Source organism: Cornus florida, unplaced genomic scaffold (assembly GCF_030987335.1).
Source record: "Cornus florida cultivar Cherokee Brave unplaced genomic scaffold, ASM3098733v1 CherokeeBrave_3.0.0_Hap2_Chr01, whole genome shotgun sequence".
Lineage (NCBI taxonomy): Eukaryota > Viridiplantae > Streptophyta > Magnoliopsida > Cornales > Cornaceae > Cornus > Cornus florida.
Window position 1 is genome coordinate 111938712 of NW_026775571.1, and position 27430 is coordinate 111966141.

Below are 27430 nucleotides of genomic sequence, written 5' to 3' on the forward strand. Positions count from 1 at the left end.
AGGGAGCAATATCATTACACTAGAGTAAGGCTATCAAAATACAATTGGTGTTCGGTTAAACCAATTTTATTTTTATAGAATTTTAGTTTGAGTTCCAATTAGGGATAATTTCACTTACATTCCTTGAGGTTAGGCGTAATTACAGGCAATACTCCTTAATTTTAAAAAATTACAGTGACCTCCCTTCAATGGGACTGCCAGCTGTTGTATTATAAATCTATGTGAATGTACCAATATACCCTCCATTATTATATTAATAATAATGAAAAGCTATCAAATGACGCTTTTACCCTAACAAATTTTATTTATTTATTATTATTATTTTTAAAAAAGTTTTTACCCTATCAAATGTTTCATGTTTGAGCCCTAAATTTTGCAGACCACAAAGGCAAAGCAGCTACCATTTTCACCACCGCCATAGCACCACCACGGCCACAACAAAACCACTGTCTTCACCACCACCGCCACAACACAACCACCATCTTCACCACCACCATAACGGCCATCACCACTTGGTCTTCAATTAAAAATCGTGGCCACAATGTGAATATAATCGTGTGTAGGGATTGGGTATCTCTTTGGGAGTATATCGTCGGCGATAAAAAGCTCTCTCAACTACAATCAGTGGCAGATGGCGAGGTTGGGTGTGGCTATGGATTACTGTGTCGACGTTTGAGAGTCTACCACGGTTACTTGAATACACACAGAATTTGATTCCAATTTACATTGATTTACCTATTGCCGTTCAATTAAATTTGTGCATATTGAATGACCTATCTCTAGATTGTTTTTCCCTAATTTCCTTTCTTCATGTTGTGTGTGTATATAATATTTATGCATATATAGATCAAGAGAGAGAAACAATTATGGTAACTAGTGTATATTTACACATATATATGTGTGTGTGTGTATATATATATAGTGACCAGTATACATACATACATACATATATATACATACATATATATAATGACCAGTATATATGTATATAAAGAGAAAAACTAGTGTGGGCTTATAAAGATATTGTGCATGGCTTTTTTGTCTTTTTATTCTGGGTATATAGGTTATTTTAATACAAAAGTAAGGGTTAAAATGTCTTTGCAGAGATAATAAGGGCAAATGTGGTATTACAGGGTTAAAAATAGCCGATGTCATTAGAAACCATAATTGACCGACGTTGACTTTGACCGGAGGGAGCAAAGTGTTATGACGGAGCAAACCTTGAGGGAAGGACGATGTAATTTTTGAAACGTAAGGGGTACCGCCTGTAATTACGCCTAACCTCAAAGGAGGTAAGTGAAATTATCCCTTCCATTTATTAGAGCAGCTCCAACGCCTCAGAATTTAGAGATTTTGGGCCTTTTTTAGCTATTGGACTACTTCAATGGGCCCCATGTTTTGGGTCGTGGAATGGGTCACCAAAAATAGCGACTGAGTTAGCGATTGCAAGCTTCTCTTGCGAGCCCGCCCAATTTTTGGATTTTTAACTTTTGTGGCCTAACAACACTATTAGCCCATAATACATTTAAGAGCGTGTTTGGCAATTAAAAAAATTCTAAAAATCCATTTTTTTGGCATTTTTTGCCCTTTTTTTTTTTTTTTTTCCTCAACATAATTGAACTAAAGAGCCGTTAATGCACTGTTTGGCTGGGCAGCCAAATAGTGCCTTAAAGGCTTTTTTAGGCCAAAAAAAGTTTTAAAAAATTAGAAAAAAGTAATTTTTTTTCCTTTTCAAAAATTTTAATGTTCCTATTGACATTATAGTCATTTTAGGTACTGTTTGGTTGACCCAAACATTGCATTAACTGCTATATTAGCTAACCAAACAAAAAAAATTTCCTAACAAACAAGAAAAAAAATAATTTATTAAAATTTTTTTGGAGGGTGGAAATGTATCATTAGAATATATGAGATAGTTAAAATTTGAAAACTCTAAAATGCTAACTGCTAACGTGATTATGAAAAATGCTATCGTGACTATTAAAAAATATTAATGTAATAAATTTAGAGAGCCTAATTTTAGAGAGTTCATTAGATATGCTCTTATTATCAGCACGCTACATTTGTTGTTTGTACAAAGTGTCTAGAGAGAGACACTAGCTTTCACCCTTGTCCAATGTGAAAGTTGCAGAATCTGTCGCATCAACTCCTCGCTTGCTCTGCTGGCATTCAACTGCATTGTTGGTCACTATATAATGCATGGCTTTTTTGTCTTTTTATTCTGGGTATATAGGTTATTTTAATACAAAAATAAGGGTTAAAATGTCTTTGCAGAGATAGTAAGGGCAAATGTGGTATTACAGGGTTAAAAATAACTGATGTCATCAGAAACCATAATTGACCGACGTTGACTTTGACCGGAGGGAGCAAAGTGTTATGACGGAGCAAACCTTGAGGGAAGGACGGTGTAATTTTTGAAACGTAAGGGGTACCGCCTGTAATTACGCCTAACCTCAAGGAAGGTAAGTGAAATTATCCCTTCCATTTATTAGAGCAGCTCCAACACCTCAGAATTCAGAGATTTTGGGCCTTTTTTAGCTATTGGACTACTCCAATGGGCCCCATGTTTTGGGTCGTGGAATGGGTCACCAAAAATAGCGACCCAGTTAGCGATTGCAAGCTTCTCTTGCGAGCCCGCCCAGTTTTTGGATTTTTAACTTTTGTGGCCTAGCAACACTGTTAGCCCATAATACATTTAAGAACGCGTTTGGCAATTTAAAAAATTCTAAAAATCCAATTTTTTTGCATTTTTCGCCCTTTTTTTTTTTTTTTTCAAAAATTTTAATGTTCCTATTGACATTATAGTCATTTTAGGTACTGTTTGGTTGACCCAAACATTGCATTAACTGCTATATTAGCTAACCAAACAAAATTTTTTTCCTAACAAATAGAAAAAAAAAAATTTATTAAATTTTTTTGGAGGGTGGAAATGTATCATTAGAATACATGATACATTAGTTAAAATTTGAAGACTCTAAAATGCTAACGTGATTATGAAAAATGCTAGCGTGACTGTTAAAAAATATTAATATGATAAATTTAGAGAGCCTAATTTTAAAGAGTTCATTAGAGATGTTCTTATTACCAGCACGCTGCATTTGTTGTTTGTACAAAGTGCCTAGAGAGAGACACTAGCTTTCACCCTTGTCCAATGCGAAAGTTGCAGAATCTGCCGCATCAACTCCTTGCTTGCTCTGCTGGCATTCAACTCGCATTGTTGAGTTTGAGAATTTGAATCCCTTTGGAATTATCCTTATATATATATATATATATATATATATTTTTTTTTTTTTATATATATTTTTTATTTTTTTAATAATTGACCAAAAACATTGATAATTGACCAATACATGCAAAAAACGGAAAACCATATGAGTCCGGGGGTGACAACGCTGTATATATATATCAAATTTTCAGAAAAAAAAAAAAATGCTGTATATATATAATACTGTATATGTTATATAAATATATATAAAACTACATAATAATACATTATTATTATTATTATTATTATTATTTTCTGGACAAGGATACAGAGAGAGCGAAAGCCCAAGCAAAACAACCAAAACAAACAAAAACACATCAACCACGAAGAAGAAGAAGATCCTTCTCAATAGCATAGAGGAGCCATCCGGGCCAAATGGCCCAAATATATGTAATAATACAATATACCACCCCCACTTCAATCTCTTCCCAACATCAATCATCCGCTTCACTCTCTCTCTCTCTCTATATATATATATATACACACGATTATATATAATAATAAATACATATAAATAATACTGTTTTTAGTCTTATGTTGTCTGTACGTTGATCGTCCCTTTTTGAACATTAGTAAGTATAATAATAATAGCATACCCTTTTTCTGAAAAATTTGGATTTGTTCTCTCTTCATTCTCTTCAAAGTTCAAACACTTCCCACAACCAACACCACCACATTGCTTATATTGACCCAAAACCCCCAACCTTGACCACCATCCCATGCATGCATCCCACTGTTTCATTTATAAATACATCCTTCTCTCCCTAAACCCCCATAAATTTCTTGCCATCCTGGCCACTTCCTCTCTCTAACCCATCATTTCTAGAGAGAGAAACAGGAACAAAATAATAGAACAACAATGGACTCCATTTGGGCCATCGTCTCATTATCCATTCCATACTTTCTCTCACTGCTAGTCCTCCTCATCTTCATTGAACAGACCTCTTATCTCAAGAAAAAGGGCTCTCTCCCAGGCCCATATTTGGTCCTCCCTTTCATCGGCAACGCCATCTCTCTGGTTCGCAACCCAACCGACTTCTGGGACCACCAATCAGCTCTCGCCAAGTCATCCCACCTCGGCCTCTCGGCCAACTATATCATCGGTCGTTTCATCCTCTTCGTCCGTTCCTCCGACCTCTCTCACCGAATCTTCTCCAATGTCCGACCCGACGCTTTCCACCTCGTCGGCCACCCTTTCGGCAAGAAACTCTTCGGCGATCACAATCTCATCTACATGATGGGCCAGGATCATAAAAACCTCCGCCGTAAGATCGCCCCCAACTTCACTCCCAAAGCACTCTCCACCTACACCGCGATACAGCATAACATTATCCACAAACACCTCACCATGTGGGCCCATAGATTCAGCTCTAATTCGGAGTCTGTCCCTCTCCGATTGCTCTGTCGCCAAATGAATTTAGAGACCTCACAGACTGTTTTTGTTGGGCCTTACCTGGACCCACAAGCCCGAGACAAATTCAATCGCGATTACAATCTCTTCAATGTTGGATTGATGAAGTTACCCATTGATTTTCCTGGTTTCGCATTCAGAGAAGCAAGACTCGCCGTGGAGAGACTCGTCGGAACCTTAGCTCTCTGCGCCGACGATAGCAAGAAGAGGATGAAGGCCGGACACGAGCCGACGTGTCTGATTGACTTCTGGATGCAAGATATAGTTAGAGAATGCGCCGCCGTGGGGGCGGATTCCGGTGAGTCGGAGTCGCCGCACACGGCGAGCATCGAGATCGGCGGCCACCTCTTCGATTTCCTCTTTGCCTCTCAGGATGCCTCCACTTCGTCGCTGCTGTGGGCGGTGACAATGCTGGACTCGCATCCGGAGGTGCTCGCCAAGGTCCGGAAGGAGGTGGCTGGGATATGGTCGCCGGAATCTGACTCGCTGATCACAGCGGAGCAGCTGTCGGAGATGAAGTACACTCAGGCGGTGGCGAGGGAGGTGATCAGGTTGCGTGCGCCGGCAACAATGGTTCCGCACATTGCCGGCGAGGACTTTCAATTGACGGAATCTTACACGATACCGAAAGGCACGATCGTCTTTCCATCCGTTTTTGAGTCTTCGTTCCAGGGGTTCACGGAACCGGACCGGTTCGATCCCGACCGGTTCATGGAGGCGAGACAGGAAGATCGGGTTTACAAAAAGAACTTTCTGGCTTTCGGAGCTGGGGCCCACCAGTGTGTGGGGCAGAGGTATGCATTGAACCATTTGGTTCTCTTCATCGCCGTATTCACTTCGTTGATTGATTTCAAGCGCCACCGAATGGACGGCTGTGATGACATCGCTTATACCCCCACCATCTGTCCCAAAGACGATTGCAGAGTGTTTCTCTCAAGGAGGTCCGCAGGCTATTCCTCCCCCTCCTGAAATTACAAAGTCACCCTTTTCAAAGTGGATGTATTTATCGTAGTTCTTTGCCACATTACAAAAGAGGTATAGCAGTGTTCACTGTTCAATGCCAAAAAAAATGTGGTCATGTCACTTGTGTGTCTTGTTAATTTTGTAATTTTTTGTAATGTGTGAATAGATCAATTGATCAAGTAGCATAATTCTTTTGAGAGATTTGTATGGCATTTGATGTGGTGGGAAAAAAAAAAAAAAAATTTGAGTTGGTGCAAAGAATCAATAAAGATTGATTTTTTTATTTGATATGATAGTGTTGCATTTTGTTTATTTTTGGGTACACGTATAAATGTATAATGAGCACCCACAATTATTCATACTACTACCATTATTTTAATAGAAATTTAAATCTTCATGATAGGAGAGTATGTGATAATACATGTGGAACAACTTATCCATATCTTTTTCTTCTTCTTTTTTCATGAGGGTAGTTCTTGAAGAGGCTAGGCTGTCCATGCAACCAACATGCAAGTTGCGATTCCACGGAAAAGTTTGTGACGATTGGGATGTGTATTTAAACCTTGTAATAAATGGGCTTGTACGTCCATGCGAAAGTATTATTGAAATGTCCTCAGATGGCTGGCAAAAGTCCTACTCTTTTGCTTCAGAACGAGGTGGGGGCATTTTCAAAATGAGTTGGGACATTATTTAGCGGTCTAATTAATAGAGTGCCTAATTAGTTAGCAGATTGAAAAGGTGTTGATAACTTTTGGAATTCCTTCCTGAATGGATGTGTCCGTATTCGAACCCTTCTCTCTAAATGCATAAGGTTCTTCAAAATAACTGGGAGATAGAGTAATACTTCTTGTGTCCGAATGCAAAGAGTTCTTGTAAATAAGTAATCCAATTTTTACACTAATTATATTATTTTATGTGAATAAAGAATAATATCTTCATGTTATCGTCGTTAGGAAATCGATCGGTGAGGGTGAGACTAATGTATCATAACTCTTTTTTACAATAAACAATAATATGAAATTGTGATGCATGTTTGCCAGATGTCCAGTGACCGACGGCCAGTGGTGGTGGTGAATGGATGGAGAAGATTAATAAATTATGATATTCTGATGCAGAAGAGATAGAGAGGATGATGCAATAGGTTGGAAATCACAAAAATGTATGGGTTGTCCAAACAGAATAGTTACTTCATGAGATAAGCAAAAGTGAGGTGAGGGATACAGCTAAACTTTGTCTTCCCAAGAATGGTGCACCCGATAGGGGCATGTTTGATTTATATGCAGTGTAAGAAGACCCATATATGTGAATCGTGAGCTTCTTTATTTAATCAACTATGTTCTTATAACACAAACAAGACAACTCTTTTTCTTGGCCTTCTCGTCTCTGCTCTCCTTCTTGTTCAACCTTTTCTATTTAAAAAACAAAAATAATAATAATAATAATAATTACTAGAATTGAGGATGATGATCATTTATCCAGAACCAAAGCGCTGGCAGGCATGGTCAACACAGTAAACTGCAATGGACAGAATAAGCCCAATCATATAGGCTATACATATTTATTAATTAATGTCAAATTTAAAAGGTCAAAATATTATTTTTTTTATAACAGTTAAACATTTTAAAAAGTAAACACTCAAAACTATTAAAATTTATCTTCTTAAAAAGTTAAATTACGAAAAAAAAAAAAACATTTAATTAGAAATAGAGGAAGTACTATATATATATATATAGGTATGATTTTGTATTTGTGTGTATATTGATTGGGTATTTTTAAAATTAGAGATTGCATATACGGGATGGTCAAGTTATAGGAGATTTGGCGGCTTTGGACTCTCAAAAGTTGTAAAATGGGAAGTTGTGACCTCAGTGGCTGCATCATCTTGATTTTGATGGCAACCTTCTATTTTCAATTTGCAGCCCAAACTTTGAACTTTGAAGTTTCTCATGTCAGCTTACATATTCTATCAACATGGTTTTGATTTTGATTTTAGTTTTGAAAGTCTTTGACACAAATATTATTCGTCCACGTCTCTAGTCTCTAATAACCGCCTAAGCAAACCAAAGCTAAAAATGATGAAACTCTACAAGTGGTTGCAACTTTTGTAAGAAAATGAAACCCATGATCGACTACTCTTGGTATCACACATTTACAAGGTGGATTCAGCCTTTCTCAATGGGGTGGACTAATTTTGGACTATACTAACTTTGGACTAGATTATCATTACTATTTTTTTTTTTTTTTTTAAGGGTGGGCTGAAGCCCAGCTTCGCCCACCCTTGAATCTGCCCTTGCTTATATCAAATAAATTTAATTTTGGTCCATCTTCTACCCATTGATATCCATATTTGAAACAAATCCTTTCCAGTTTGATTTCCTTGTAATATAGTGGGGTCTACTTCATTTATTCCATGCATGAGTGTCAAGGTAGAGGATGGTGTGCTTCAGTAGATAATGTATTGCAGTGGTTTACGTGACTTGTATGAGAAAATATGATAGAGCAAAGTTTAGGTGGTAAAAAGTCTCTATATAGTGTAGCGTATTGCAAATGGGGATTGCAGAACACTAATGGGGGTATTAGAACAAAGTTGTAATATAATGGGGTCCACTTCATTTACATGAGTGTCAAGGCAGAGGATGGTGTGCTTTGGTAGATAATGTATTGCACTGGTTTACGTGCCTTGTATAAGAAAATCCATTAGGTGGTAAAAAGTCTCTATATGAGAAGTGTAGTGTATTACAAATGGGGATATCAGAACAGAAATAAAAGTTCTCTTATTTTCTTTCCGTGATATCTCTTATTCTATTCTCAATATTGCTCTATAAGATTCACAAAAAATCTAAAATTATAATTCATTCTTAATCAAATACAGTATAGAATTTGAATTGAATCGGATCAGACCCATATTGTTTTATGTCCTAGATTCAATGTGAACTTGGTTTAATCACAAACTTTTGTTGGGCTCTATGTGAAAAGCAATGAATTAATGATGCGTACCAGGATTGAAAGTTTTGATTTTTGTATAAATACATTACGGTCCTTCTCATTAAATTGAATTAATTGGACAGTCCTCTAATTTAATTGTGGACGAAGACGCGACTTTCTTATCTCTGTTTCTAGAATCCACACCTTCATTGACCTTTCAATGAGTTGAAAGTTGATCCTAAATGATTAAGGTTTGACACGAAAATTACAAGAAATAAAAGGTCCAACGTGGTCTCAAATATTACATAGGATGAAGTGGTGATAACACATACCAATAAATATATTTTCTTTGACCAAAAATAATAATGATTAAAATATGATAATTTTTATTTTATGAGGATTTAACAAATTACTCTTTTAATTTTTATTTTTTAATCAATTGAAAAATGTTTGATATTTGAGTTGATAATAGTGACAATACAATGACATCTAAAAAAACATGAACGGGGTTTTAAAGTTCAAACTACTCTCCCATTGGTGGGAAGCATTTATAAATTAATTGTCCGACTTACCCATAAATGTTGGGAAAATGCCATGATAATACAATTTTTCAAGTGTGCACGTGTTTGATTTTAATTGTTTTAGTTAAGGATCAAGTTTGATGTAAGCTTAAGAAATGAATCAACACCTCATGTTGAGATATGACTGCGTTAGAGAGTATCGAATTAATATTTTAGAATTAAAATAAAATAAAATTTAAGTTTGAATTAAATTTATTTTAATTTCAATTTTAAAGAACTTACTCCCCCCATAGACTGGCTCTATGTATAATAGAAAAGTCTAATATGAATTTAAACCAATAAAAATAGGAATTTCGGCAAATTCCCAAATCAGTTTATCAGGTCTGATCAAGCCGCTCGAAAACAGAGCAAGCAACCAATTCAAGCAGCCTTTCAATTTGAGCGACTAATTAGTAAAGAAATGATGATTAGTCTATCTATCGCACACAAAATTTGAAACTTTGATGCAGATTCAATAGTAAATATAAGTTTGACCATTAAAATGAGAAATTAATACGTAATAACTAATAATCCACTGAAAAAGTTGGATAAACGGAACTTCGGTTAAATGAATAGTATTTACCTGCTGCTGTTTTATTAGTTGGATAAGGTTTTGTTTGGTGGGGAAAAAAAAACACTTATTTGTTTACCATCTGAAAAGACGTAAACGATGGCCGAGGTCAGTCTTGTGATTCCTCCTTTAAAAGAGAAGGTTAAATTATTACATCCGTTCCATATTAGTTGTTCATTTCGAAAATTTTGACTCGCTACCATCTTTTATTTTTAAGTCATTTGGGATCACTTTTAGTCATATTCCTTTTATATACTTATACACTACTTATATCCTTATACTATATATCTACTTCGATAACTTTGATTCACGAAATTGTGAGTCAAATTTTTTGAACTGAACAACTAATGAAGAATGGAGGTAGACAAGTATGAAAAAATATTTAAATATTGAAAAAGGCAAAACTAAATTCTCATGCAACTTATTAGTAATGGGTCTGGCATGGCCTCGGGATTATGATTAGGCCCAAATCCGACAGTCATGGATCACATCAGGGAAGTCCAGATCTGGCCCAACTTCAAGCCTTTGGAAGGCAACTGAATGGAGTCCCGAATAGAGAAGTGAGAAAAACATTGTAAAATTAAAAATGTCGACTTTGTTTTGTTGTAAAATTACCGAAGTATTCTTAGTCAAAGATTGGTAGGACCGTATTACTAGACTACGTTCTGTATAGAATTAGAGTTTTAATTTTAATTTTAATTTTTTTATTTATTATTTTATTTTTTTGTAAAAGTTTTAGAATTGAAATTAATGACATTGGAGAAAAGTTTAGTTCAAAATTACAGAAAATTTAAACTAATTTTTTCTCCAATTTCAATTCTATGCAACAAAACATAACCTCTGTACATTTCTTCTCGCATCAGATCTACCTTCTTTTATCTTCGCATTAAATAAATATTATAATGCTATAAGGTCCTTGATAAAGCTTATACATTGTCTATCCCTAATAATTATAATTAAAATTTTAAAAAGCTTATACATTGTCTATCCCTAATAACATCATATCAATATAAATATATTTATTAGTTTTTTTCTTGTTCAATTAGCCTTAAAAAATAAAAATAAATAAACATTACTCATTTATTAGATGCAATATACGTAGGAAATGACGAGTTTGTTAGAGAATTGACTAACATGATGGAGAAAGGAAACAAGAAAGTTGTTGAAAGAAAAAGTTGGGACTTGCTCGCTAGTTTAAATGTCAAACAGACTACGTACGCTCGCAATCCTAGTTTCATTTAATTCTTGATAATCTAAATCATGAATAAACATATCAACCAATTGGATTCTGTTTTTGTGTTCAAGAAATATTTGGCTCTCAAATTTCAGTGTATCGAAATTTCTCTCTTGTGATGAGTTTTGCTACCATTACAACCAAATCACCGAACAGTTATTTATCAGACCCCTCTTCATGTACACAGTGTATATATTTTTTTTAGGCCATAACTATTCCATATAAAAAATAAAATAAAATAAAAAAATAGTCACAAACTGAAATTTTGCTTTAAGATATAAACAAGTAAGAAAATGCATTCTAGATATGTCATACAAACTCTAAATAATTTCATGACATTTTGTGTACTGCACCATCACCAACTAGTTAACATTGATATCAAAGATTGGGGTGAGCAGTTTTACACATGTTTTTATTTACACACATAATTAGAAACTAAAAAGACAAAAGTAAAACAAACAAACAAACACATCCTAAATAACTTCATGACATTTGTGCACCATACTATCCACCCACTAGTTAACATTTCTCTCAAAGATTGAGGTGAGCAGTATTATTACACGGGTATTATTTTTACCCATTATTACAAACTAGAAAGAAAACAAACTCAGCAAGATTATATGGATAAACAAGTGACTGATCGCATTATGTCAAATAGATACCTCGTAATCATGCTTTTTCCGAAAACTTCATATGAATGCCATCTCCAAACCCTAAAATAGGAGCCCGAACAATGTCTCCTCCCTTGATTTTGGTCCACCTATTGAAAAACCCCATATATAAAAGATGATTATTCATCAATGAACAAACTTGGGCGTAAAAATTGGCCTTCTCTAGCATATACATGTATAGCAATTAAAGAAAAAAACTTTACCTATATTTGGTGACTAGAACATGGAGAAATGTGGCCATGAACAATTTACTGTACTGTCCACCTGGGCATTGTCTCATGCCTCCTCCGAAAGGCATATAATTCTTGGATATAACTATTGGGTCCAGGTCCTATTTACATACAGGATCAAGAAAAAATAAAAAAAGAAAAAGAAAAAGGAAGACATGGATGGGTATCGAATGCCAGTAATTAAAAATCTCTGCTAACAATATCGAAATATAAAACCAATTAAGCTTCAGATTAGATTATGCACCTTCCAACGCCACGGATTAAATACAAGTGGATCCTTAAATGCGTTAGGATCTAGTTGAAGAGCAAGAGTGACAATCATAATGATCCAACCTGCCGGAATTGTATAACCTGGAAACCAATTATCCAATGATTAAAATAGGATTCATGTAGCTAACGCCAAGTAGTTGAAAAAACAAACCACTTGATTGTTGTTGTCGTACTACACTTTTTTTTTTTTTTGGTTAATATAAGATGACATATTTCTTGGAACTAGAAAGTAAAGCTGGTGAACTGAATTTATTATACCATTTACTTGGATGTCTTTCAATGTTTTTCTTAATATTCCTGGAGCAACATTAGCCATCCTAAGAATTTCGTTGATAACCTGCGATCTCCACATATCAAGAAGTTAGGAAGAGAAGACAATGACCATTTTAAATCAGAAGAGAGAACATGTTGAGATTTTAGAACTCACTTGAGGAGTAAAAGTCATTGATTTGTATTCGTCCCATGTCAGTGCAGAATCCGAACTTCCTCTGTTTCTAAGAATCGTTTCGTGCTCAGCCTGAAAAACAAATCAAGACTTTTCATAAACACGGGTGAAAAATACATCCAAAAACAAGATTAAAAGTTGAAAATGAAGTGAAATGTAGGTGTTCATACTCTCAGCTCCTCTACAACTGAAGGGTTTTCCGAAAGTAACTTCAAACCTAGGGTAAGTGCAGCTGATATTGCTTCAAAGCTGGCAAATAAAGCTCCAAAGCTTAACATAACTATAAAATCCTCTGTCAAAAACTTTTCGCTTCTTAAGTCTTTGATGGCTTCATCAAGAAAGTCCCCTTGGCATGTCTCAGGTGAAGCGAGTTTCTCCTTCAGTATATTCTTTATCATATTCAGCATCTTCTCTTTGTCCTGAATCAAAATCGAGCTCAATCATTTAGAACAAATTAATATATATGTATGTAGTGACGGACCCAGAAAATTTGGTGAGGGGGGGCGAATTTTTAATTTGTGGGTACAAAATTATATGATGGGTTCATTTTTGTAATTTTAATAGGGTATTTTTCATAAATTTTAAAAAAAATTAAGTATAAAATGAAAAAAGAAAAAAAATCAGTGGGGCAAATTATAATTATAGTGGGGTATCTTCATAAATTATCAAAATTTGAAGTATAAAATGCTAAAAAATAAGAATCCAGTGGGGCGAATTGTAATTTTAGGAGGGGCATTTTCATAAATTTTAAAAACATTAGGGTATAAAATGAAAATATTAAAAATTCAGGGGGGCCATCTGCCCCCCCTAGTCCCCTGCTGGGTCCGTCCCTGTATGTATGTGTATTTAGTTGATCAGATTTAGATTTTACTACCTTCATACACTTGTGGAACCTAGTACCGGGGATGTTCAGAGGAAATGACATTAGACTTTGTAAGAAATTGGTGAAAGTATCACTTATCTGCTCCGATGATTTTTCATAATCAAAGCCAAACATCTGTTTTGCAGTAAAATTGAAAACCATCTGTGTTGCAAAAACAATGTTTTGTTAATAAACATAACATGAATTAATAAGCATATATATATATATATATATATATATATATATATATATATAATATTCATTTATAGGTGTAAAGAGTAGTAAGCTGGCCATGAGCTTGAAATTTACGGTTGCAGTGGCGTGTTTCACTTCAATGGATTCTTGGGTTGACCAAATGCGTAGAGTTTTGTGAACCATTTGTTCTAGTTGAGGAACCAATTCCTTTACCTCCTTGAGGCTCTCGCCACCAAACTTACTCAACAATTTGCTTCTTATGTAATTGTGAACGGAACCTACTGCACTCATCCTACTTTCACCATCCATTCCAAAAACATTAGAAAAAGTGCCCAAGTACCACAATTCAACAGAATTCCCTTCTTGTTGGAGGACGAAGCTGTTGAAATCAGGGTCAGCCGATACTACCACAGGCCACCCTACCAAACTGGTACGAAACAATCGCCCATATCTGGAATCAATCCATTAATGAGTCAAATTGCTGCTCTAATTTAACATAGAGAAACCCTCAACAATTACATCCTCTGTGAATTACTAAACCCTTTTTTGTATAAATGTTTGTACTAATACAATCTATATTCAACCAAACAATATTAGTAGCAACAATTAAATTAGTTCATTGTTCAGTTTCGATAATCTTCTGGAAATTTAGGAACTTGTAACATGCTTAGTTATTCAGATACTTTCTTCCACACAATAAGTTGAAAATAAAGAAAACCAATACAGGATCTCACCCACTAAAACAGTAACAGATAATAAGAATGTGAACTTAGATTATAACCAAAAAAAAAAAAAATTGTGATTTAAAAACGTAAAGACTTTTTTACACCATACCCCAAAATTGTAATTTTTTGGTAGCTACTAGCTGGTGTAGTAAGATGAAAGTTTACTACTATTAATATCATTTTTGGTTGGGAAAAGTGATTTGGTTTTTCTAAAGAGATTTGCACATCTTAGTGAACAAGTAGATCACAGTCCATGGAGTTTAGAAGTAAATGAGCACCAGATATTTAAAAAGAAAAGATATTTTGCACACTGGTAAACAAGAACTTTCTCAACACAAAGCATAGTGGCCGTTGAATATTAATCAAAATGTAAAAACAAAAGGTAGTTACCAAACAAAAATTTAGCAATCATGTATAACGATCACCATGTATATTGTTAAGTTTCTTGCTTACAGATGTGCAAGATATTATTTATGTGTATTTACCAAAAAAAAAAAAAAACAGAAATTATTTAATTGTATATAAATATATATTACCTTTGAATTCTGGTTTTGATGAATGGATGAAGGTCTATGGAGCGACTGGGAATAATCAACTGAAGGGTCTCTCCAATGAGAGGGAAGCCCATGGAACCTGGAGGGAGAACTCCATTGCATTTGGGATTGTTCCACTTATAAAAGCAGTGAGTTATGAATATAATGAACAATGTTACAATACCCAATCCTATTATTGACCACATTGATCTCCTACTACTATTTTGTGTATCAAGAAGCAAGGAAGGAAGGCCCTCTCTTTCTCTCTCAAAAATGGGTTTGAACAAGGTGCTTCAAAGCTTGGCGTGTGTGTAATTGCGCTAGTGAGTGTGCTTTGATATATATATATATATATATATAGTGGATGATTGTATTTGCTTGGACATTCAGAAAAAATAAAAACTTTATATAATTTGTTATAAAAAATTTGAAAGTAAAATTATGAAAACATGATCGATAAAAAATGTTGCCCGATAGAATAATAAAATTGCTAGTTTAAAAAAGTCCTGTCAAGCTTCAATGTTTTTGTTGAAAAAATATTAGGGTTTGATTTTTCACTCAGAAAATACAATTTTAAAGATATATCTTTAGCGAAAGAATAGAACTTTTTATTAAAAAACAAATGAACCAACAACAATTTTTGTACAATTTTTAATTTTTCAATTACAAATCTATACTACCAAGCATATATTTTTACTTTGTTTTTGTACTTTTGTGTTCTCATTTCTGAAATCCGTGATGGATTAATTGTGATAATAGTAATGATGGTTGGACTCTTTAGAGGCGATAGTTTTGTCACATCAATTTTCTGATATCATGTCTCTGCCCTAAGACTGCTCCACTCATGGCAATGCCATACTGGAGTAGGCAATAATGATCAGACAATATCTTTGAAGATTGTGCTTTGGTGAGTCGTCATTCCCAAAGCGTTTTATTTTAACGGCTCGTGCTTTCGACTGACAAAATGATAGTTAAGACAAAGCATCTTTCAGAATTTTCAACTCTCATATCAACCAGAGAGGCAACAATAGGGAAGAGATGGAAAGAGAGAATCGAAAATAGAGAGAGTGTCCCTGGCCAGAAAACTATCTAGTCTCTAAACCTACTATCTTTCAAATTTTTTTTTTTTTTTTTTTTATATGTCCTAAATTAATTGTCATTTTAAAAAAATTAAAATATTTTTTCAACAATAGTTAAGAGATGGAAAGAGAAAATCGAAAATAGAGAGAGTGTCCCTGGCAATAAAAATATCTAGTCTCTAAACCTACTATCTTTCAAAATTTTTTTTTTTTTTATATGTCCTAAATTAATTGTCATTTTAAAAAAATTAAAATATTTTTTCATTATATTGTTATCATTATTCTTTATTTTTTTAAAAAATTTCAAACTTTGTAATTATATATATTTAAATTAAAAATGATAATTTAATAATTTTAAAAGAGATAATGCATTAATTACATATCCCCTTAAAAACTCAAATTTCTAAACATAAACTTCTATTTCGAGACAGAAGCAATAATTATTACACTTAACAAATAGGTTTAACTAAACAATTAGTCTTAAAATTATTATTACGATCATCATCTAATAATTTAAAATTTTAAATTGGATGGCCATGTACAAAATGAATTCAATAGTCCACCATGAAGATGAAATTAATCCAGTGCCATCAAACCCATACACATAATGACCATTATCCAACTAAAGAGAAGAACTTGGATTGAGGGCTTGAGGTAACAGAAAAAAATAAAAAATAAAAAATTATATTCTTGTACCAAGGACATGTATTGACATATAATTATAGGAGCTACTAAAATAAAATAATTTAATTTATGTGACAAGATGTAATTAATTAAAAAAAATGTTATGTTTCACGAATTTATATTTGTGATTTTATATTGAATTAGGTGTCAGTTTATTTGCTGCTTTGTGTATTTTAAAAATATATTTTTTTAATATAGGAAAGATCTTAATATATAGAAATAGAGAAAAAAATTACAAAACTTATCATTATAGAAAACAAGTTCTAATATAACTCAATAATTTGAATTCAATTCTGCCTATATATTTTTGTTTGAAATATTCTTTGTTACATTTTTTTAAGGATAAATGAGTGATATCTTTCTAGTAAATAAGAACCTTATTTACATAATTTACTTAATTCTTTTTACAATTATATTTTGATTTTGTATTTTCCGATTACGGTTAAATTTTAAAGAAATACCCAACAAAGATATTAAGTTGAGAGAGTGAAATAGAGAATATATATATATATATATATATATATATATATATATATATATATATATATAATAATAAAAAAATAAAAATAGGTTAATTACAACGACACTTTTTGAGGTTTGTCATATTGACAGCCATATACAACTTAGTCCTTTTTTGGACAAAGACACCCCTTAGGTTTGCAAACTTGAACAGTGACAACCCATTTTTAAAAAACGGAACCAAACACAGTCTTAAGTGACATGAAATGTCTAATCCGCCCTAAGATATATTTTAATCCTCACCTAAAATGACCAAACTACCCCCTCATCTCATCTCTTTCTTTCATTCCTGTACACAACTTTACTCTCTCACATCTCTCTTTCAACAGCTCTCAAACCTATAAGATAAAATTGTCTGTCGCCGACTATGGATAACGTGCTTGCCTATCAGAACCCCACCATTTTAGGTCGCCGTCGTCCTCGTCGGTAAGAGACAATGCATCTTCGTTCAATCCTCTTCACCGCCGTTCAGTTCAGACCCACTCTCTTAGCTAAGAACAGACCCTCGTCACACATCCTTGCATCGCCAGTAAGAACAGTCTAGTCAGAATCCTTGGTCGCCGTCGTCCTCATCAAATTTATTGTAGTCCTTGCCGTGCAGTCATTTTTATTCTCCGATTCAGTTAAAAAATCAAGTTTTCTATTGCCGTCGATTTTGCCAGTCTCGAGGCAACATGGCCTTCAACCGTGGCCACTGTTCCGATTTGGTCCTCCATTAACACCATATCCCACAGCCACCGGAGAAATTTTATTGGCCTTCGCGTTTTCAGTCCTCGCTTGTTTGGTATGTCTCTCGCCGTTTTGGATGAACTCGGCCTCAGCTATGGAGAGCCCGGCTGGTGGAAAGCTTAACTGTGGATGGCTCGGCCATGGAAGACTCGTGGTGGCTGGTGAGGGCTTCTCCTTACTCGCCGCGAGATCCCGCTGAGCCACCTTGCAAACCCACAATCCACCTGGTCTCTGCCACGAACTGTCGTTGTCACCACCGCCTGTCGGTGCAGCGCCGTAAGCCCACTGCGATTCAACCACATCTGAGCACTGTCGACGTTCATCTACAACCCATCGTGCCTGCTATTTTTATCAATCGTCTGCATGCACAAGCCGCCATCCCTCGCTAGTTCGTTCTGCTTGTCTGTCCAGCTGAGCCTGTAGCAAAGGGGGAGCTCGGTGATGTGGATTTCTATGATGAGTTTGGCTGTGAAATGTGGACTGAACTCAGCAGCGATGGGGGTGGGCAGAAAGCTTTGGAACGACTGCCGGCGAGCAAAGGGGAAGCTCGGATGAGATGGGTAGACGGCTACAGAGAGCACGGATGACGGGCAAGGCATTGTATGTATGTATATATTGATATATGTGTGTAATTTTGAAATGTTGGGTTTGTGTGATGGTAGTGGAACAGGGGAGAAGATGGTGGTTGTGGAGGTTGCGGTAGTGGTGCCAGTGTAGTGGTTGTGTATAATGAATGGGAAGATCGAAAAATGGGAAGAATAAAGAATTTTTTGGATGAGGGCAATTTGGTCATTTTACGTAGTCAAAGGGTAAACATGTACTTTCATCATGTTTGAGGTATCATTATTCAAGTTTGCAAACTTAGGGGGTGTCTTTATCTAAAAAAGGATTAAGTTGTATATGACTATCAATATGACAATCCTCAGGGGTTATCGTTGTAATTAATCCTAAAAAAATATTAATAGAGAAAAATAAATTATAGATAGAGAAAGAATTCCACTATAATTTTTTGTTCTTACCTTTTCTTTCCATTGTTAATTTATTTAGTTTATTAAAATAAAAAATATAAATATATAAAAAAATAAAATGTAACATGTATTAAAATATAAGATGCTATTGTCTTTTTAGTTATTGTCACGTTAAATTCATAACAAAATCTGAAATTATAATTTGAGAAGTGTAGGATTGATCATTGATTAACAAACGTGGTCACTATGTAGAAAATAGTCCCGTCATTTTTTAAGTTGCGCAAAAAATAGTTGTCAATTCTACCACTTTCCCAACTATCAAGGTTGCCTTATTCACCCGGTGTATCCTTAGGGTAAGGCTTTACACCCCACATTTATAGCCTAAGGTGGGTCTCAAAGGGACCTGCCTAGGAGAGTTCCTAATGCTTAAAAAAAAAAAAAAGGGTTGTCTTATCCCAAAAAAAAAAATCTCTTTCGTGGTGATGGTTTAAAAATTTATAGAACATGTTTTTTTCTGTGTACAATGTGATAGGAGTAAAATTTTCTGAAACATGTCTTTCGGTGCACAATACTGTCAATGGTCCAAATTTTGTGAAACATTAAAGGTTCTCTTTTGTGGTGATGGTCTGAAAATTTATGAATCATGACTCTTTCTGGTGCACAATGCAGTCATGGTACAAAAATTTATGAAACACTAAAGACTCTCTTTCCTGGTGATGGTAAAAATATTTATGAAAAAGTAATGCTCTGTGACCCTTTACTCATAAACCCTCCTTATTTAATTATGGGTGGTGATACTTATACCAAATATTTGTAATGAATTACTTAATTAAATAATTTTTAATTAATTATTTATATTAAAAATAATTAGCTAGAAGGCTTTATTTTCTTATTTATTATATAATTGACTAATTAAAATAATAGGTATATCAATTCGCTGTAACTATTCGGTGTAAGAATCATTTTCCTTTATTTATTGAATTGAAAAATACTTTTAAAAAAAATCAAATAAATTATTTAATAAATTTTTTAATTTAATGACTAAATATGGAGAGAGTAATGGTATTCTTGGTTTGTAATTATGAAAATATTTTATGTTCTAAAAAAACTAAAACTGTACAAATACTATGCTTGGTTCACTTTTTTTAAAACTCAGTTATAAAAATACTTATTTTCAGGGAACAATTCTGAAGTCAAATTTTTACTATTTTTTGAGTTCCTCAGAATTGTTTTTAGAATTTCAAACCAAGTAGATACTTAAATGCTCTTAAGAGGTCTCTCTTATGAGAGATAATTCATAGCTCATGACTCTTTTCAAGCTCTCCCTCGTGATAGAGATCTCTTAGGAACTTTACTTGTAAAGAGAGCTCATGACAAGAGAGTATTCTTATGAAAAATTTTTACTATTTTTTGAGTTCTTCATAATTGTTTTTAGAATTTCAAACCAAGTAGATACTTAAATGCTCTTAAGAGGTCTCTCTCATGAGAGATAATTCATAGTTCATGACTGTTTTCAAGCTCTCCCTCGTGATAGAGATCTCTTAGGAACTTTACTTGTAGAGAGAGCTCATGACAAGAGAGTATTCTTATGAAATATGACTCTTTATGGAGCAACGACCCTGGAATTTATTTTATTTACAAAATTACGTAAGTTGTTATTAAAATCTTAAAAATGCACTCACTATTATGCTTGAAGATTCTTCTTCAACGGTGTAAAAAGGTTGGGGAATATTTTGATTTGTTCTTATGCCTTGTAAATTGGGATTAACTCTAGATCTTGTCAAATCTTCTTGATGCCAAGTAGTACTAAGAACATGATACTTTGAAGGTATAGTATTATTAAGATTAGTTACATTAATTGGTAAATAAGAATGGGATGAAAATCGTAATCCAACAATTCCATCTTTTCTGAAGAAGAAATAAATTTTATTCAAGAAAAATATTATGAAAATATGAATCAACTTTCTGCTCACATTTTCTTTTTCAAATATATTCTACAAATAATATTATATTTTTCTTCAAAGAATCAATTTCACATCAAAAAAACACAATTACCTACAAAACTAATAATAAAAACATTTTAATTGTACTCGCGAAAATGAGTTTCCAAGTCCAAACTCCAATTTTCGAAAGCCAACAACAGTCCAATCCACTTGCGGAAATTTGGCTCATAGACCACTATTTTTAAAGAGCATGCCCGCAATCGTGGCCCAGGTGCGACGCCCTTGTTTTTTTGCTATTTTTTTACCGATGGTGTACTAATTTGAATTGGGCAACCATGTTAAGGGCATGTTCGGCCTAAACTGTGCCCAAAAACTTGTGTTTTGGTTTTTATTTTTCTTCACTTTACTGAAATAAAAAAGCCATTAGGCACTGTTTGGCTGACACAAACAGTGCCCGAACGGCTTTATTGCTAAAAAAAGAATAGATTTTTTTATTTTTTTGATATAGATTAATGCAGTGATGATTCTCAAATGAAGTTTTATACGGAGTAGAAGATGAAAAAATTAGCAGTTTAAAACATAGGCATTAAAACAGGTGCGTTGTAAGCCCAAAAACGTGGTTAAAAGATAGCCTTATGATTTAGTAACAAAATAAAAATGATAAGTCTTATGACCTCAATTGCCGACTCTTTATCCAAATACAACGTGGTTGGATCTCTTAAAAAAAATAATTCCGTAAACATCTCTTTCTCTTCGACTCATTCATAATCACATTGTATTTGAAGGAGAAGTCGACAATTGAGGTCGGAAGGCCTATCACTTCTCAAAAAAAAAAAAAACATTTATTTTGAAGAAAACATTTTAAATTTGAAAAACGCAAAACTAGATCCCCCAAACAACTTATTAGGGATGGGCCTGGCATGGCCTGAATATTCCGGGTTGAGATCTGCCCAAATCCTATGTATTGGATCCCATGAGGGCGGTTCAGAACAGGCCCAAATTCAAGAATTGTTTGACATTATCAAAGAATAACAAAGTTTTAACTTTCAAGTTTCACGAATTATTTGAACTCTCAAATTCCAATATGTTTCTAAAATTCTCTGTAACTCCCATAAATATGAGACTGAAATATCGTTTGCTGCCATTACAATCATGTTGCAGTTATTTTTCACACACACTTCTCATGTCTAGTGTTATTTTATTTTATTTTTTTTACAGGCCATAACCATTTCTTATAAAAATAAAAATAAAAATGTTTGTCACATATTGTAATTGAAGGGTTCGGATCCGAACGTGGAGAAAAAAATATGTGTGACTGACAAAAAAAATTAAAAATAAAAATTGCTTACTTGTCGTTTTTTTACTGGTTACTTTTTGTTGACTCCCTCGTATTTGAATCAATTTAATGATAAATTAAAATATTTGGGGGTGATAGTTTTACAATCGGAACCATAAGGCACTCAATATCTAAAATATTTATTTATTATGGGCATAATCAGAATTCAGATCGTTGTAAGTTTAATTTTCCTTTTATACCCAGGCTTTTGCATCTCTTAACCACAGCTCTTACACAAACGAAATAAAAGCTGAACTAAATTGAACTTTCTTTCTTGAAGAAGCAAAAAAAAAATGGACATAATTAAGCTTGTCAGAATGAAAAAAATGTAGTCTAAAAATGTGATACAAACACACCCTTAATAATTTCATTACATTTTGTGTATCACCACACTATGACCAACTAGCTTGCATTGCTCTCAAACATTGAGGTGAACAGTTTTACACTTTTTTTTTTTTTTTTTTTTTTTACATAATAAGAAAATAAATAAAAAAAAAGGAAAACAAAGCCACAAAATTCTACTTATTAACAGGTGACGGATCACATTATTTCAAACAGAGCTTTTTCTGAAACCTTTATTTGAATGCCATATCCAAACCCTATAGTAGGAGCCCGAACCATGTCTCCTTCCTTGATTTTGGTCCACCTATTGAAAAACCCCATAAATAAAAGCTATGAACATACTTGGGTGTAAAAATTGGCCTACTCTAGCATTTATATATATATATATAGCGATGAAAAAAAAAAAAAAACTTATATTTGGTGATTAAAACATGGAGAAATGTGGCCATGAACGCTTTACTGTACTCTGCACGGGCGCATTGTCTCATCCCTCCTCCAAGAGGCATAAAATTCTTGGATATAACTATTGAGTCGAGGTCCTATTTTCAGACAAGATCCATGAATGAAAAGAAATACATGGATGGGTATCAAATGCCAGTAAACATCTGGTAACAATATCGAAATACGAAACAACTAAAATGACAAAAAAAAAAAAAAGAAAAAAAGAAAAGAAAAGAAAGTAGTCTAAAAATGTGATACAAACTCATCCTTAATAATTTCATTACATTTTGTGTATCACCACACCAACTAGTTTGCATTGCTCTCAAACATTGAGGTGAACAGTTTCACACAATTATTTTTCACATAATAAGAAACAAAAAAAGAAAAAAGAAAGAACCCCCCACAAAATTCTACTGATTAACATGTGACGGATCACATTATTTCATACAGATAATCATAATCATGCTTTTTCCGAAACCTTTATTTGAATGCCATCGCCAAACCCTATAGTAGGAGCCCGAACCACGTCTCCTCCCTTGATTTTGGTCCACCTATTGAAAACCCCATAAATAAAAGCTATAAACAAACAGTGACCTAGCAGTACCAGTTTTTTACTTCCCAAAAGGATGTCAAGGGTTCAAGTCTCAAAAGAGACAAATGTGTGTGAATACCAACTAGGAAAAAAAAAAAAGCTATGAACAAACTTGAGCGTAAAAATTGGCCTTCTCTAGCGCGTATATATATATATATATATATATATATAGCGATGAAAAAAAAAAAAAAAAAAAAAATTTGACCTATATTTGGTGAGTAAAACATGGAGAAATGTGGCCATGAACGCTTTACTGTACTCTGCACCTGCGCATTGTCTCATCCCTCCTCCAAAAGGCATAAAATTCTTGGATATAACTATTGAGTCGAGGTCCTATTTTCATACAAGATCCATGAATGAAAAGAAATACATGGATGGGTATCAAATGCCAGTAAACATCTGTTAACAATATTGAAATACGAAACAATTAAGCTTCAGATTAGATTATGCACCTTCCAACGCCACGGATTAAATGCAAGTGGATCCTTAAATGTGTTAGGATCTAGTTGAAGAGCAGGAGTTGCAACCATAATGGTCCAACCTGCCGGAATTGTATAACCTGGAAAGCAGTTATCCAATGCTTAAAATCATATAAAATGGCATATAATATTTCTTGGAATTACAAAGTAGAGACTTTGAACTGAATTTAATTATACCATTTACTTGGATATCTTTCAATGTTCTTCTTAAAAACCCTGGAGCCATATTTGCCAGCCTAAGAATTTCGTTAATAACCTGCGATGTCCACATGACAAGAAGAAGTTAGGAAGAGAAGACAATGACCTTTAGAATCAAAGTGAGAATATGGAGATTTTAGAACTGACTTGAGTAGTAAAAGTCATTGATTTGTATTCGTTCCATGTGAGTGCAGAATCCGAAGTTTCTCTGTTTCTAAGAATTGTTTCGTGCTCAGCCTGAAAAACCATCCAAGAGTTTGCATAAACACACCAAAATACTAGATTAAAAATTCAAAATGAAGTGAATTGTAGGTATTCATACTCTCAGTTCCTCTACAACTGAAGGGTTTTCCGAAATCAGCTTGAAAGCTAGGGTAAGTGCTGTTGATATTGCCTCAACGCTGGCAAATAAAGCTCCAAAGCTTAACAAAACTATAAAATCCTCTGTCAAATACTTTTTGGAATTTAAGTCTTTGATGGCTTGATCAAGAAAGTCCCCTTTGCATGTCTCAGTGGAAGTTTGTTTCTCCTTTAGCATATTCTTTATCATATTCAGCATCTTCTTTTTGTCCTGAATCAAAATCAAGCTCAATCATTTAGAACAAATATATGCGTGTTTGTGTGTGTGTGTTTGGTTGAGAAGGATTTGGAGGGGGGATTTAGATTGTTCTACCTTCATACACTTGTGGAACGTAGTACCAGGGATGTTCAGAGGAAAGGACATTAGACCATATAAGAAATTGGTGAAAGTGTCACTTATCTGCTCCGACGATTTTTCTTGATCATAACTAAACATCTGTTTTGCAGTAAAATTGAAAACCATCTGTATTGCCAAAACAATGTTTTGTTATAAGCATAACATGAGTTAGCAAGCATATATATAGATATATATATATTCAAGGTATAGGCCTTGGAATTTACGGTTGCAGTGGCGTGTTTCACTTCAATGGATGCTTGGCTTGACCAAATGCGTAGAGTTTTCTGAACTATTTCTTCTACTTGAGAAAGCAACTTTTCCTTGAGGCACTCTGCACCAAAATGATTCAACACTTTGCTTCTTATGTACTTGTGAATGGAACCTAATGAGTTCATCCTAGTTTCACCATCCAGTTCAAAAATCTTAGAGAAAGTGTCCAAGTACCACATTTCAACAGAATTCCCTTCTTGTTGGAAGATGAAGTTGTTGAACTCAGGGTCAGCCGATACTACCACAGGTCGCCCTGCCAAGCTGGTACGAAACACTCGTCCATATCTGGAATAAATTGATTAATGAGTCAAATTGCTGCTCTAATTTATCATAGAGAAAGTCCTAACAAGTAGAACCTCTGTGAATTCCTAAAGCCCTTTTTTTTTTAATTAATTTTTGTTCTGATGGTATGTACATTCAACCAAACAAAACAACGAACTTTTTTTTTTTCAAATGATTTTTTTTTTTTTTTACTATATTTTGAGTCTACTTCTTCAAGACAATGGATTAGTTCATTGTTCAGTTTCGATAATCTGCTGGTAATTTAGCAACTTGTAATATATTTCTTGAAGTTTTTAGCATCTGAATCTCAACAAACGAACAAAGTTAGATATTCCGAAACTTTCTTCCACACCAATTAAGCATAGTAACAGTTGAATATGTTGTGTGTAAAACAAAAGGTAGTTACTGAAAAACAAATCATAACAATCATGTATATCTAATGATTAGTGTTAAGTTTCTTGCTCACCGATGTGCAAGCCATTATACACGTGTATATAAATATATTACCTTTGAATTCTGGTTTTGATGAATGGATGGAGGTCTAAGGAGCGACTGGGAATAATCAACTGAAGGGTCTCTCCAATGAGAGGGAAACCCATGGAACCTGGAGGCAAAACTCCATTGCATTTGGGATTGTTCCACTTGTATAACCAGTGAGTTATGAATATAATGAACCATGTTACAATGCTCAATCCAATTTCTGACCACATCTCCTACTATTTTGTGTATCAAAAAGGAAGGAAGGTCCTCTCTTTCTCTCTCAAAAACTCTCTAATTGTTGAGAGAAATAGCTGAATAAGGAGCTTCAAAGTTGGGCTGGTGAGGGTTGTTATATGCATTCACTGTCATTACAACACCATTCATTGCTAATTTTTCCATATATATAGGATAAGGTTTAATAATATATATATATAGGAACTTGCAGTAGCTCTATCACTTGTCAAATTAACCTCTCGTGAACATTTATCAACTGCTATCGATTAACATAAGAAATGACTGAAATAACAAATGCTGGATAAAACAGAAATGCTCTGATGTTTTTACAAGTCTTATTGCCTAGAAAACTAAGATCAACATATGATGTTCTTGTCAAGTTGAATTTTTTTTTTTTTTGTTTGATTCACTATTACAAAACTTTCTCCAGTTTTAATTGTCTGTTTTGTTGAAACATAATCTGTGTCAATGTCATTGTTGAACTATATATATATTTATATAACTCTCATATAATGCCCCTGCCGGGCCTGCCCTAAGACTCCTCCCCTCATGCCGTGCACACCGGAGTGGGTAATAATGATCAGACAATATCTTTGAATATTTTGTTTATTCCAATACTCCGTTATTAAATTCATTTTTTTGACTGACAAAAAGATAGATAGGGAAGACAATAAATAATACGGGGACTACTAGATAATTATCAGCTCTGCATCAGAAGAGATATCATATTTTTTAATTTTTTTGAAACATTAATGTCTCTTTCTGGTGTACAATGACAGAAATTTTGATGCTGATTCAATGCAGTGATGGTCTAAAAACTGCATTCAAATTTGATGCAGAGATTCAATATGGAGGGAAATAAAATACAAGGAGAAGGTGAGTAGAATTTTTTTTTTTTTTTTTTTTTTTTTTTTTTTTTTTTTGTTTCACATGACAATTTTGTTCTTATTTTTTCTCTCTTACCTTTTTTATTTTTATTTTTTATTCCCTTTTTGTCACTAACTACAACATCACAGAAAGACGAGAGAAATTATATACTAGAAACCCACCAAAAACTGCATTGTAAGTCCAGGAGCACATGTGGTTAAAAGATAGGCTTGTGATTAGCAAGAGAGCATTCCATGGATGGATCTTTATATTCATACTATTAAGCTTGAATTATGTCCTAGTGTGATAGAGGAGACTATAGTTGCTTACAAACAACTTACTAGGAATGGTAGCTTCACATTCCCAAAAAAAAAAAGAAAAAAAAAAACTTATTAGGAATGGGCCTAGTATGGCCTGAATTTTCCGGGGA

The 27430-nt window shown here is 33.9% G+C and overlaps 3 protein-coding genes across 3 annotated transcripts; 1 reads left to right on the top strand and 2 right to left on the bottom strand.

Annotated features, from left to right (window-relative positions):
- The first annotated feature begins 4124 nt into the window (after positions 1–4124).
- On the top strand, positions 4125–5970 carry LOC132266255 (cytochrome P450 710A1-like). Its single transcript, XM_059767133.1, has one exon. It carries the CDS (start codon positions 4125–4127, stop codon positions 5643–5645), a length of 1521 nt encoding a protein of 506 aa, XP_059623116.1. The 3' UTR covers positions 5646–5970.
- Positions 5971–11598: 5628 nt separating this feature from the next.
- Positions 11599–15066, bottom strand: LOC132266332 (beta-amyrin 16-alpha-hydroxylase CYP87D16-like). The gene is made up of 9 exons (XM_059767207.1): positions 14864–15066; positions 13717–14053; positions 13420–13569; positions 12716–12964; positions 12528–12617; positions 12359–12437; positions 12075–12181; positions 11804–11931; positions 11599–11689 (listed from the first exon to the last, which is right to left on the bottom strand). Exons 1-9 carry the CDS (start codon positions 15064–15066, stop codon positions 11599–11601), a joined length of 1434 nt encoding a protein of 477 aa, XP_059623190.1.
- Positions 15067–22603: 7537 nt separating this feature from the next.
- On the bottom strand, positions 22604–26129 carry LOC132266404 (beta-amyrin 16-alpha-hydroxylase CYP87D16-like). The gene is made up of 9 exons (XM_059767306.1): positions 25927–26129; positions 25092–25422; positions 24844–24993; positions 24493–24741; positions 24318–24407; positions 24150–24228; positions 23946–24052; positions 23699–23826; positions 22604–23452 (listed from the first exon to the last, which is right to left on the bottom strand). The coding sequence occupies exons 1-9, from the start codon at positions 26127–26129 to the stop codon at positions 23362–23364; spliced, it is 1428 nt and encodes a 475-aa protein (XP_059623289.1). The 3' UTR covers positions 22604–23361.
- Positions 26130–27430: the final 1301 nt, after the last annotated feature.

Coding starts and splice junctions, on each gene's coding strand:
- LOC132266255 (XM_059767133.1), top strand. CDS start 4,125: ATGGACTCCATTTGGGCCATCGTCTCATTATCCATTCCATACTTTCTC.
- LOC132266332 (XM_059767207.1), bottom strand. CDS start 15,066: ATGTGGTCAATAATAGGATTGGGTATTGTAACATTGTTCATTATATTC. Junction 13,570..13,716: donor TGAAACACGCCACTGCAACC/GTAAATTTCAAG, acceptor TTTGCAACACAG/ATGGTTTTCAATTTTACTGC. Junction 12,965..13,419: donor GGTTCCACAAGTGTATGAAG/GTAGTAAAATCT, acceptor ATTTTGATTCAG/GACAAAGAGAAGATGCTGAA.
- LOC132266404 (XM_059767306.1), bottom strand. CDS start 26,129: ATGTGGTCAGAAATTGGATTGAGCATTGTAACATGGTTCATTATATTC. Junction 24,742..24,843: donor CGTTCCACAAGTGTATGAAG/GTAGAACAATCT, acceptor ATTTTGATTCAG/GACAAAAAGAAGATGCTGAA. Junction 24,053..24,149: donor GAAAGATATCCAAGTAAATG/GTATAATTAAAT, acceptor ACTGCTTTCCAG/GTTATACAATTCCGGCAGGT.